The sequence below is a fragment of the Engraulis encrasicolus genome, chromosome 23 (genome assembly GCF_034702125.1).
Source record: "Engraulis encrasicolus isolate BLACKSEA-1 chromosome 23, IST_EnEncr_1.0, whole genome shotgun sequence".
NCBI lineage: Eukaryota > Metazoa > Chordata > Actinopteri > Clupeiformes > Engraulidae > Engraulis > Engraulis encrasicolus.
In genome coordinates this window covers 2,957,741-2,971,266 of record NC_085879.1, presented here as the reverse complement: position 1 = coordinate 2,971,266, position 13,526 = coordinate 2,957,741, and the positions used below count along the sequence as shown (strand labels likewise).

At 42.1% G+C, this 13,526-nt stretch overlaps 1 protein-coding gene across 5 annotated transcripts in view; it reads left to right on the top strand.

The window, feature by feature from the left end:
- The window catches only part of LOC134440194 (uncharacterized), a 67,639-nt gene extending 57,507 nt beyond the window's left edge, over window positions 1-10,132 (top strand). For 2 of the 5 annotated variants that reach the window (XM_063190162.1, XM_063190167.1), the window contains 3 exons: window positions 5,033-5,276; window positions 6,300-6,368; window positions 8,184-10,132. In XM_063190162.1, the coding sequence (XP_063046232.1) occupies window positions 5,033-5,276; window positions 6,300-6,368; window positions 8,184-8,371 (501 nt within the window). In that variant the 3' untranslated portion in view covers window positions 8,372-10,132. The other 3 variants (XM_063190164.1, XM_063190165.1, XM_063190163.1) reach the window with 3 other exon arrangements.
- Window positions 10,133-13,526: the final 3,394 nt, after the last annotated feature.

The following is a 13,526-nucleotide window of genomic DNA, read 5'->3' as shown; positions in this document are numbered from 1 at the left end:
AGTGCAGTGCAGGGGCCTCATTTCCATGGAGGACAGGGTTACGACCCGCCAATAATTAGATCCGGCTAATATGACCCCCAATAGCATCGTTCCCATTAATTCCACATTCTATATTATGCGACCTGATTTTGACCCCCACCCCACCACCCGCAGCGTTAGACCCCAAAGGTATGCCAATGGCCACACCAGAAAACCGTGTTATTAACCTTTTACATCACACGGGGGAATGGGTAGAGGGATGAATCCTGTATGTTAACACTTTGTAATAAGTACATGCACTGATTGCATTTTGGAGGTTTCAAATTGTTAATGCGGCAGTAGCTTCATGTTCTGTACTAAACCAAAGGTTTTGGGGACATACCTTTGGCAGTCGCCCCGTGGCAGTCGCTTTGTTTTTTTCAGTTTATTCTCCCCCGTACTCCTCCTCCTCTTTCCCCTGCAATCTCATGGCGTAACATTTCTTATTCAGCTCCCTAAACCACGCTTGTATAATGCATCAGAGACTCACTCAAGCATCGCATGACACTCACTGTCCATGATACGGGGGACGTGACCGTTTAACTTTTCATGGCTTTGGAAATCACTGGTGATAAATTATACAGCTCACACAGCACAGACTGTATACAGTAAGCGCTCAGCTTTCTCTCTCTGAGACACCCATCACATTTTTTTTTCCCGCTGAATATAGCCCTATGAGATTATTATATAAGAGCAAGTCGTCTGGGAGGCCAAATCCCCAAATAAATCTTGCATTGAAGTCGCCAGCAAGACTTTGCCAGCGAGACCTACTGTAGTGGTGAGGATGATGTCTCCTGCTGGGAGGACGAGAGTACATGTGCCGCAATTAGCTGCACTTTTCAGATGGTGCGTTTGGACACGCTGTGACAGTGATTTAGCGTGTGTTTAAACATCCTCATACCCGTAGCTTGTTTCTGCTCTCCACAGACACCACATGCCAAACACAGGTCTAGCAGGAAGGGGGAAAAGTCTTTCTTGTAATATTAACAGGCTCTGCTGCTTCTTAGTGGAAGCGTCCTGAGGGCTATGCTTAATTATGCATCATAAAGCTTTTCCATTCTGCCTTATTTGTGGTAGGACATTATGTGAAGGCAGAGACGCAGACGCTGTGCTGTGAGCCTCTCAGCCAGACCTCCGTCTGAGCTCTCCTTCCCTTTCCTGTTTGTGGGGGACTCGCATCCGTCTCACCTCCTGTGCCTGTGCTGAGCTCGCGACTATGGAGTACTGGAGCATTGTCGGGTCACTATATTATTTGTCTGCTGATGGCAATATTCATCCATAGTTAAGGCTTGCATATATAGCCCCTATTAGAAGCCTGCTGTTACCCAAAATAGCATTGACCAAGTCCTAATCTTTTATTCAAGATTTAAGGGCGTATTCAGACCAGGAAAGTCCGATAGTTCACTTTGTTTGGTCCGAACCTAATTTTAAAAATTTGGTGCGGTTGGCTTTCAGACTGTGTACATTTCAGTAAGCGGACCAAAATCGACAAGAAAGCCACGCGCCCTGAGGTTGTTCAGCTATTGGTCAGAAACGACACGCGCAAAGTTAAGGCTATGTCAAGCATCCAAAGAGTTCAGCGGCATGTAAAATAAACGTTCACGGCATGTATGGCATAGCGCTCACACGAAATATAGGCTAGCGCAGACTATCTGAAGCTCATGACATGAAGGGAGTCTTCCTGAAAGCCAATTGATTGATCCCGCGAGTTGGGATAGCCACATTTTATCCCTGTTTCTTTCTGTCTTTCTTATAATGTCATAGGCCTATTAGCGTGCGGGCGAGATTGCTGGCTGGTTTAGTCATCAATATTAGGATAACCACCTCCCTGCAATCAGTGTTTTACACTTGAGATGTCTGGGAACAACGCAAAACAGGCTCAATGTGAAACATTGGCGAGCTTATTCCACGCACCACGCCGTTCTTTCTTCTCGAAAATAAACGGTGCGCTCCACTGTCATTTGGATACCTTTGTATTGGAATATTGGCTACCATTTGCAGCAATATTTCACGCACTCCATCAAGAAAAAAGTAACATGATGAGCACGGGCATAGCGTTTGGATCATACAAACTTGCCAACATGCCACCACAGCGGGTAAATTAATGAATTACCTTCGTTGTCTTCATCACAACTTCTTCAAGTAGCCTAGGCTATTCCACTAGCCTACATCCATCCAACACACAGCTAGCAAGCCAGGGGGATAAGTGCCAACGTCGTAATTATTGCTATCATTATCAGAATCCATACTGTGCGGACTACAGTGTTTTCTTCCGTTTCTTCAGTAGATGCTTTTCGGATTTGCCCCAATCAACATTTAAAATGCTGTGATAGGTAAATTGACAGTATCTTTTTCCTTTCCTGTGCTCCACTGACAAGCCATCCTCATTGAAAATATGAATGACCGTAGCCTACAATAATGTAGCCTACGCCCACGATTGCGATAGTTTAGGCTATTATTTTATTAATATTAATATTGTTGCAAACAAACCACTCTGTCGAATTTACACCAAAGACATGGACATGACAAGTTGTGGAGTCGCTTTGTTTACACCGTTTCCCATTAATCTCAAAAAACGACGGAAGCTCCCGAGGTACAAAAAAGCAAAAAGTCTGGGATTAGGTCCGGTCTGCTTTCACACCTCCAAAAGGTCCGCACCAGGGTTCGTTTGATCCGGACCGAGTCCGACCTTTCAGCTCCAGGTCCGGACCAGGATTTGCTGGTTTGTATTCAGACCATCCCAAAAGGTCCGAACCTGGTCCGTTTGGTCCTTTGGTCCGGACCAAACGTGGTAGGTGTGAATACGCCCTAAGATTATTTTACGGTAAATGGTACTCTGTAGTAACCAAATCTCTGTACACCATGCCACCACACAATGTATACCAGACTCATTGCAAGCTTCTTGAGTATTCGTGGTCTCACGGATCTCATGCATAGCTTCATGATTGATCCACCGTGCGGACTCAACTCTGAGAATGAAGACCATTCGTATACATGGTTATTCAAATGTCAGATCATGATTAAGCAAAATTATTTTTTTACCTGACTCATTTCAAGCTTCTCAAGTGCTTGGCGTTCTGCAGACTCCATGCAGCCCTTCATGATCGGTCCCCCGCGCCAATCCCATCTGAAGCAAAAAGGCTACCAGTGATATCTCTATAAGCTTGCTTTGTATAGCCTATAATACACATGAGGGTGAACATGATGACGTCCTCCGCACAAATAAAATAGTCAGTTAAATTGCAATCAGTTTGATAATTATCACCTCTGATCTCTCACACATGATGGTGTTGATAATGCTGTCACCTTGTGGCTGTCTTTAGTTGAGTCATGTCTGATGGATGTTCTGGCACGTGTGGTTAACGGCAATGTGCAATACACACACACGTGCACGCGCACGCACCCACGCACGCACACACACACACACACACACACACACACACACACACACACACACACACACACACACACACACACACACACACACACACACACACACACACACACACACACACACACACACACACACACACACACACACACACACACACACACACACCCCAAACTGCGCTTCCCAGCATGCAGGTCCAATTGTTTGGCGTAGCATTACACCAATTATAAAGCGTTTGACTTTTCCTTAAAAATATTTGCCAAGGACTGCACTTGATAAGCCTAGTTAGTAGCCATAGTGGGTTTGCAGCGGCAGCAGCAGTGTCAGTGGTGCGGGGCCGGCTGTAATGGCTTTTCCACACTATCTCTGCAGGCACAGTGTGAATAAGAATGGGATTGTGAGCAGGATGTCAAACGTAGTGCCACACCACTGCTAAGCACACAGCCAATTTTGCAGCGATACTTCAACACTTAGTGAAATTTAACACTCTTCTGCATTGTGTTGGTGCCGGTCTGTAAGTGTTAAATTAACACTGCTAATTTACTGTGTAAGCAGCTCAATGTGCATGTGAGCGGGGTGTCAAATTGTAGCACCAATACCACTGCTAAGTAAGCTGCTATTCTTCATCCAAGCACCCAGAAAGCCCACTTCATCGCCATTCTGCACGGCTCTTTTTGTTCTATTGTCCCTCGTCTTTTTTGTCTTCATGTTGGGATCATAGGATGAAATTCAGATTGCAGAGCGTCGGTGCAGAGCTGAGCTGGGCTGGGTTTGGGACTCAGACTCTATCAGATATTGTCTTTCTCCCAACAGATGGATCCCGTTACATAAGAACTGTGCTCTGAGCTTTGGGGAGAAAAGGGGGCTGCAGAATTGTGTGTGTGTGTGTGTGTGTGTGTGTGTGTGTGTGTGTGTGTGTGTGTGTGTGCGTGTGTGTGCGTGTGTGTGTGTGTGTGTGTGTGTGTGCGTGTGTGTGTGTGTGTGCTTGCGTGCGTGCGTGCGTGCGTGCGTGTGTGTGTGCGTGCGCACGTGTACATGTGTACAGAATGTGTGATGGAAATTTGTTTGCCACGAGGGTGTAGAAGAGGCTGAACATTCTCATCTTCAGCAGAATAAATGAATCATCTGCACAATTCATCAATCCATTCCTATTCAGATGTCTCATTCTCTTGCAAATTTCTTCAAGAAATGTCACTGAAGATGTAAGACTTGCTTTTAAAATCTGTGAAAATCCTCAAGTTTAATGGCAACCACATATGGCACCACACTCCAAATAGCTGCAAATAATTACACAATTATTGCAAAATATATTACATAACATTTAGTGGAAACTTTTATCCAAAGTGACTTTATTTAGGTTCAGGATATTGGTTACATTCTCCTGAGCAATGTGGGGTCTTAACTAGAAAGATGCTATATGCAGTATGTGTTCTTATGCCATGTTATAGCTATTATGGTTACAAACTCTTTGAAATGGCCCATCACATGCACGCACGCACGCACGCATGCACGCACGCACGCATGCATATACTGCTAAAAGTACACGTACCTCTAAAATCTCTGCATCCACTTTGGCACCTCAGCTTCAATCCTTCCCAATGCCTTGTTGCTTGTGTCCGGCAGGATCTGATTCGTCGAGACATCCTGTACTACAAGGGTCGGCTGGACATGGACCGCTACGAGGTGGTGGACGCCATCGATGGGCGCGACGACGACTTCAACGTGAGCGTAAAGCACGCCTTCAAGCTGCACAGCAAGGACACGGAGGAACTCCACATCTTCATGGCCAAGAAGCTGGAGGAGAAGATCCGCTGGCTCAGGGCCTTCCACGAGGAGCGCAAGATGGTGCAAGAGGACGAAAAAATTGGTAAAGGAAGCAGCGATGATGCATTTCTTTGGCATTTCACCCAGCTGACAGTTTTATGCAAAGTGACTTACAGTGATTGGTTACGGTGCCTAGTGATATGTAGGGTTAGGTGTCTTGTTCAAGGACACTTCAACACATCCTTGTTACTGGTAGAGGTGTGGTTTGAACCTGCAAACCTCTCATTTGAAGTCCTACCCCTTCACTATTATGCCACGTCCACTATACATAATTACGGTAAGTGAAAAGCAATCAGCAAGCACATCTATTATACCAAGGCATGCACGTCTCCCAAAGATGATTATGACCAGAATCAAAATGTTGTCTATGGTTGAAATACTGTGACTACGAAGTCTGGCTTGTGACATTGCAGCATGTGTACACATTTTGTGCGACTTCTGTGGAAATTAAATTTACTGTAAAATCTTTTTTTTTCACTGGTCCATTTCTAATGGTTCTGCAAATTTGCAATTTTCACATCTTCTTGCATACCTTTTCTAAATACAGTAACTAACAAAATGGTAATTCAATCCTGGCAAAAACAAAACCTCAGCAATGAAATTTTTTGTGAAGCGCTTATGGAATACACATATAGAAAAACCTTGGGTGAATGTTGTTAACTAGTGAAGAAAAATAGCAAGAAAACAAAAAGTATTAATCCTGTTCCATGTCCTTGCTCTCCTTATCAGTGATGTTTGGAGGGGAATGTCTTTAAGTTATTCAGGGACCGTGTTTCTTTCCCAGAGCGAGCTGAGCTGCCGAGGCTTGATGAAGTTTCAGTAGCTGCTCTTGTTTATTTTATTTGCAGCTACAGTACAAATTAGGCACGCGGGAGCCAGCGGGGAAATCAGAGAAGCTAGAATGTGTTCTGCTTTAACCCCCTTTCTCCTCTGTTTGGATGTATGTATGACTGTGTGCGTGTGCGTGTGCGTGTGCGTGTGTGTGTTTGTGTCTGCCATGGTCCTTCAGTCGCTGTCTCCTTTAAACCCTGTTTCAACCCTCTCTGTGTGGTCTGTGTTCTGGCAGGTTTTGAAATCTCAGATTACCAGAAGCGACAAGCTGCCATGACAGTGCGAAAAGTGACCAAACAGAAAGGTGAGGCAACAAAGCGCTACCAGGTGATTTCAATTTCTTGAATTTACCCCAACCTCAACTGTCTTATCATTGCTGTTTTCATTCTTTTTGAAGGGCCAAAATCTTTCTTCCCCACGACCATATTTTTTTTTACCCCCAGTACATGACACAGTACTTTGACTTTATTGCCAGAGGTCCTTTCCAGCTCTCCCGCCCTATAAAATAAGTAATTGGTTTGGTACCACGATGAATACAGTACAGACAGCATTGGCAGCAGTATTAATGTTGCTCTTAGAACAGTGGTTGGTGTCTCCAGAGTTTGTGTGCTACTTTTGCAGTCACACTTGAATTCGATATTTTAGAGAAAAATGAGGCTGAACATCATTGCTTCTTGTCCCGTTCAGCCCAGACCTCATCTGGGAATTGCTGGAGTTCTGCAAAACGAAAAAAAAGTTAACGTTCTGGAGTTGGAGTGTGAGGTGCTGACTTAAAAACTCTTCAACCTTGCACTGCAGACCTCTGGGGGTCTCGCACTGGAGACGTACTTTTGACTAAAGCAATTATTCTGATCAGCAGTCTGCAAGAAACTGGAGCAGTTATATTATGAAACACCAATGAAAAGACAGAACCAAAATGTCCCTGCATGACAAAAAGTTGCAGTAACTTTTTGTAAAAATTCTTTTGGTAAACTTGCTACGGCAGTTTAACATAATATCTGGATTGCCTGTCCTGTCATTTCTAAGTAATGCATGGACAATATAATATTTTTCATGAAATGATCTCTTTGTCATGTGCTGCTAGGCGAACATAAGTTTTTGCTGTCATGTTTACCCTTGGTGTTTGAAACCTTTCTACTTCACTGACCCAAGGTGAAGTATTTTCTTGAATTTTCAGATTCATTTATAGATATCATCTTGAAAAAGAGGGCCTTATTATATGGACATGGTTTGAGAATGATAAAGGTATCTTCATCAGAGTTCTACCGTACAGTAGCATTAATTTTTTTATTCAAGGTGCCATGGCAACTGCTCTGAAAATGGAGACCTAACTAAACAGGCTCTTCATTTTAAAACAAGGACTCGGACCGTTTTCCCTTGCCAACTTCTTTTTCATAAGTCTCTGTGTTGCTTTAATAAGCAGGCCTTTTGAGAGCCAATATCCAGTTGTTTGTGTAAACAGCCTTGTCATATTTCCGTAAGCCCCCTCCCTTCACTCACCTTCCTCTGCCTCAGACTACAGCAATATTACGTACTTCAAGATGCCATGGCAACTTCCCAATTTCTCATCAATAATAATTATTGTTTTAGTTAATAGTGCCTTTTCAGTTAATCGTTAGTGCATTTTAAGAAAGCAATCAATACATTGTCAAATAATAAAATGTCAATAGATAAATCATTCATACTATAGTGCTAAATCTAATACATCATTTACTCATTTCCGTTCTAATTTTGTCTTTATTTCTGTTCTATAGACGGTATACATGTTTATACTGTATGTGTTAAACACTATATATGTCTGTTGTCTGAATGTATCTGCATGAATAGATGTTTGTTGTAGTATTGTATTCTGCTGTGCCCATATAGTGACAATTTTATTCTTCTATCTCCTCCTCCTCCTCCTCCTCCTCCTCCTCTTCCTCTTTCTTTCCTCCTATGCCTTCTTTTCCTTCTTCTCCCTCTTCTTGCCCACCCCTTCTTCCTCCTCCTCTCGCGTGTTCTGCCTCTTCCAAACACCTTCCAAATCCCCCTCCTTAAACCCCTCACCCCCCTACCTCCAAACTATGGCTTGTGCGACCCCCTCTTGCTTGACTCTCACCCCACCCCACCCCACCTGTAGCTGTAAGCCAAAGCAGGTATGTGCCCTCCTCCCCCAGTACCCCCTCCCCACAGGACCCCCTGCCTCCAGGACCCTTCCTCCTCCCCGACCACTTGGCACAATCAGAGGTATTTGAGTTCCAGCAAGCCAGAAGGAACCAGACGCCCTTCTGGCAGAATCTCAGTAGGTTAGCGCCCTTCAAAAAATAGCAAAAAAAAAGAGGAAATCATTTTAAAAAAAGGACAGAAAAATATTCCACAAATGAACTATTTTAGATGGACCACCATTTTTTTCCGTTTGTTTCTGAGAAGCACTATTGTACATCAAAATGCTATATATATTTTTGTTCTTCATATTTCTTCTGTATGTGACTGACTAAGAGAAAAAAAAAAAACCTCAGAGAATGGATGGCAAACGTGCACTGTGTGTGGAAGGACTATGAGAGGCATCCAGTTGACACAGACACAATCACCAACTACTGTACTACTGTAACTTACATCATGGACTCAAGTCAGTGCCACAACCCACTAATGCAACAGCAAATATCCACTGGAAACCTGCACCGTGAATTACACAGTGTTATTTCAACACTTAGAGAGTCACTATTAGCACCCACAGTGCTGGGCTTGCACTCTAAGTGTTGAATTAGCACTGCATGTTTTACTGCGTGCGAGCTTACCCTTCACCCTTATTCATTGTATGTCAGTGTGTTGTAATTACGATTAGGCCTACTGTTTTTTATTGTCATAATTTATCATGTTATTCTCGTTTCGCGTCTACTGAGGGAATGTTGACACTGTGGAAGGTAACTTAGGTATTTTTGACCAACCAATCATCTCTTTCTAAGGCCTTTGTAGAGCCCAACTGGAGAAAGCGGTGTGAAAATATTTGTACTCCTTTACTATCCAGTAAGGGACTCTTGAAGCAAACAAGATAGACAATACATATCGTCATCCCCTCTCCCCGCTCCTCCATAAAGTGATGTGCACAGAATCTCCTATTTGTTCATTTTTACCGCTTTGTTCTGTTTGCTTTGCCTTTTTCGTTGTGAAACAGTGACAGGCTACTACTGGTCATGTTGTTAGTTTCTGGTTTGCTCAGTTAATGTCACTGTAAAATTTCATACGTTTTGGTGTGCTTTCATTTCTGCATGCCAACGCAGTTTCTGCTCGAGGACAACTTGAGGTTTGTGGGCTGTGCTGTGCTGTCCGTGGATCAGGGAACAATTAAATTGCTAGAACACACACACACTAACAAACACACACACACACACACACACACACACACACACACACACACACACACACACACACACACACACACACACACACACACACACACACACACACACACACACACACACACACATGCACACTCATGCGTGCAGACACACTGTACCAAATACTCTTTACAGGGTAAATTTCTTTAAAGCAAGAGTGACTTTTATAAACGTTCATGATGCTCAAGCCAATTTTGTTCCCCTGGTTTGGTTTCAGTAATATAGTATATAGTATACCACTACTACCATCCTGCCATCTATTTCCAAGGCAAGGACTGAACTACTGAAAGACATTTTGTTGCTCAGTCTACACAATGTTGTTGTAATATTCTCCTACAGTTACGGCCCTCGACAGTATTGTACATGGCTTTGTTTTTTTTGGACAGTTCTGTAACGGTTAAACTCTACTGTAAAGGCCTTGTAAATTCACAGGCATTTACAGTACATGAAGGAAAGGAATTTACAGAGAGTAATTTAAAAAGGACATAACCAGATTAAGAAAAAAAGATATATGAATATATATATATTTCTATTATTGGATCACTAAACTTTAATAAGCACAGTCAGAGAGACATTTTTGAAACTTTGTATTTAAGTTTTTTCGTTTGTTTGTTTGTTTATTTGGAACATTACATAGTATCTGCGCTAGAGTCTATTTAACAATTTACAGATAAATAAATGAACAGTATATACAAACCTACAGGGCAGTAATGGTGTCATAATTTACTCAAATGACTGTGTGTGTGTGTGTGTGTGTGTGTGTGTGTGTGTGTGTGTGTGTGTGTGTGTGTGTGTGTGTGTGTGTGTGTGTGTGTGTGTGTGTGTGTGTGCGTGCGCGTGCGCGCACACATGCTTGCGTGCGTGCGTGTGTGCATGTGAACGCACACATGCACGGGTGGGTGTTTGCTAATTGGCGTTATTGTGAGTGTGCCTGGTATCAACTGAGGTGAGATGCTTTTTAGATTGTACACAATCATCACCCTGAAAAAGTAGTGCTTTGGCTCCTGAATTATAAGAATGTCAAAAAAAGAAAACACTTGTTTGTGCGTTAAAAACAAAACAGTGACAGGTTTAATGCCATTTTTGGTACAGTAAACACCACACTTGCATACCTCTGGGCGGGAGCAAGCGACTGGGGAGCCTGTCTGCACTGTCATGGTGGGTGTGATGACACTTCCTGATGAGGTCGCAGAGCTCACACTTGTCCCGGCACAACATCAGCTTGTCAGAACGCGCAATATCTGCTAGATTTCCCACACATTCATCACATGCTAGAAATGCTACTACTACTTGTAGTACTCTCTACCCCTCTCTCTCTCTCGCTTTTGCTCTCTATCTATCTATCTATCTATCTATCTATCTATCTATCTATCTATCTATCTATCTATCTATCTATCTATCTATCTATCTATCTATCTATACTGGTATCTATCTCTTATAGCAAAATCACTCCGAAAAACACAGTTATAACATATTGTGCTCCATATGTTCCCAAATGATTTTTTCCCCCAAACTGGGGTTTGTGCCTTTTCTGTTTAAGAGGTGTAGGGTTGCAGGCGTAGTACTATATATACCAGACATTTTTGTTTTGTGTATGTTTAAAACAGGCTACACTGCTGAGTGAGTGGTTTATATGTGGTCTCTCCATACAGCAGTGCCAACCTCATCTTGCTTTTGTATGTCATCATAAATATAAGGTTAGCTCAACCAATGGACAGATTTCTCTTTATTTTTATGCCATAATTATGAACCAGCTTCTTAAAATACTTTATTTGAGGTTACCATCTTTTGAACAGAAATACTGTGTACATTCTATACATAGAATAGCTTGATTTCTAGTTAGACCCATTTTTCTTGCAATTGTTCCATGTACTATCAGAACAGTCTGTGGTGCAAAAGGTAGAGGATATGTTTGCCCTTCACACACGCATGCACGCACGCACGCGCACACACACACACACACACACACACACACACACACACACACACACACACACACACACACACCGTCAGCCAAGCTAAGTTGCGTGTGAACTGTGGAGGAGAAGAGGATATTACTACACATTAGCCTCGTCTTTCATCCTCCCTTCCTGGCGATATTCAACAGCTGTTTGGGAAGTGTGTCACAAAGATGACAATGGATTATATGTTTCACTACAGATTCAAAGTAAGAAAGAAATATGTGACAACCACACATCAGTCTGCCATTTTGTTGTCATTTGCTATATTGCCCATTAATGAAACACAGGCACAGTTATGCAAATGTAATTTCCACCCTGGAATTCCAGTATAATAACTTCCCTTGCAGGCTTTTGCACATAAATTACCTCACAGACGATCAGCATGGGAGATGAATTGATGTGCGAGTAATTGCCCTCGCCATTTCCGCACAGTAGATTTTGCAGTGTTCACTTGAAGAGTCAAATTTAACAACCAAAGTGTTGATTGTACTCTTGACAGTGTTGAATAAGCACTGTCAAACTTACTATGTGCTTGGAGTCCTCATGGAAATGAAGCCCATATTCTGAATGGAGCTAGTCTGTACTTGAAGAGGGGTAGAGGAAGCTCCACTGCACCTCTTGTCCTAGTTTTGTTTTTTGAAAGCAGGACATGCCTGTTTTTTTCTATTGTGCTCAATGTCATATTCTCTGTGGCCATCATGATTTCATATGTTTGGTCTAATATTATTATGTTATATTATGTCAAATTTGTGTTAATTTTTAATATACGTATGTGTTATTTATTATGTTTGTAAAAATCATCAACAGCTTAGGATCTCTTTGAAGCATACATGTTTGTAATGCTTTGGTACAGAAAGGAAATATAAATGTGCTCTTTTGGTGAGGTGTTTGGGCATGCACTAGTGTATCTGGAGCTGCACTCTTATTGTCCCATTGTATTATATAAAAAAAGCTGCACTGGTTAATTCATACCTTATCAAACTAATTTGACCATGACTAGTAGCCTACAAGTACCATTGATAGCGACTGCACTGTAAAAAATTTGAAGAGGGTTTACTCAATAATATTGTGGCAAGAAAGTGACACGTGATATAATTGATTATATTTTATGACTACAATATTGATTAAAATTAATTGAGAAATATCACTTAAATTTACGTGATAATAATATATACCGGCTAATAGAAGACACTATAGATGTGTGTTTTATTTACTCTTTAAATGACAGCTTATATTGCTTAAAAATAATGAGTAAATTTTAAAAAATATTTATTATGAAAAACTCTCAATTTAAATGTGCAACTTACCAAAGTTAATTTAAGTAATATTTACTACTTTCTCCTCATATTATTTACATTATATTTGCTAGTTTTATTTGCTAAAGGAGACTACCATGCACAAAAGTAGTAGGAAATTAGATAACATTTATTTGTCTTTCCCACTTCAATTTAGCAACACTAAAATGGGTTGCTCAACAGAAAAAAAAACAAAAGCATATTCATTTGTGCACACAAAATACAAACAGGTTTTAGAGGAATGCACCGTGTGCAATGTTTATGTAAATAAAGAAAAAAAATGTAAAAAAAAAAACCCAAAAAACTGAAGTTCACAGGCATGCACAATCTTGTGTGTGCGCGAGAGAGTGAGCGAGGTCTGTGTAAGGAGTCACCTGAAAGGCTCTAATGAAGAAGTAATGACCTCACTGTGTACCTGCAATTACACAAAAGTGTGAGTGTGTGTGTGTGTGAGCGATAGTGTGCGAGCGAGCGAGCGAGCGAGAGAAACAGAGTTTGAGCAAGCAAGACCTGTAAGAGGAGGCATCAGAGCATCTCTAATAAAGAACTAAAGAACTCTAGAAGAAGCGTAAGTGTCCATTGCACTGCCTCAGCTCAAGTGTCCATTGCACTGCCTCAGCTCAAGTGTCCATTGCACTGTCTCAGCTCAAGTGTCCATTGCACTGTCCATCGCACTGCTTCAGCTCAAGTGTCCATTGCACTGTCTCACCTCAAGTGTCCATTGCACTGTCTCAGCTCAAGTGTCCATTGCACTGTCCATCGCACTGCTCAGCTTCAAGTGTCCATTGCACTGCCTCAGCTCAAGTGTCCATTGCACTGTCCATCGCAC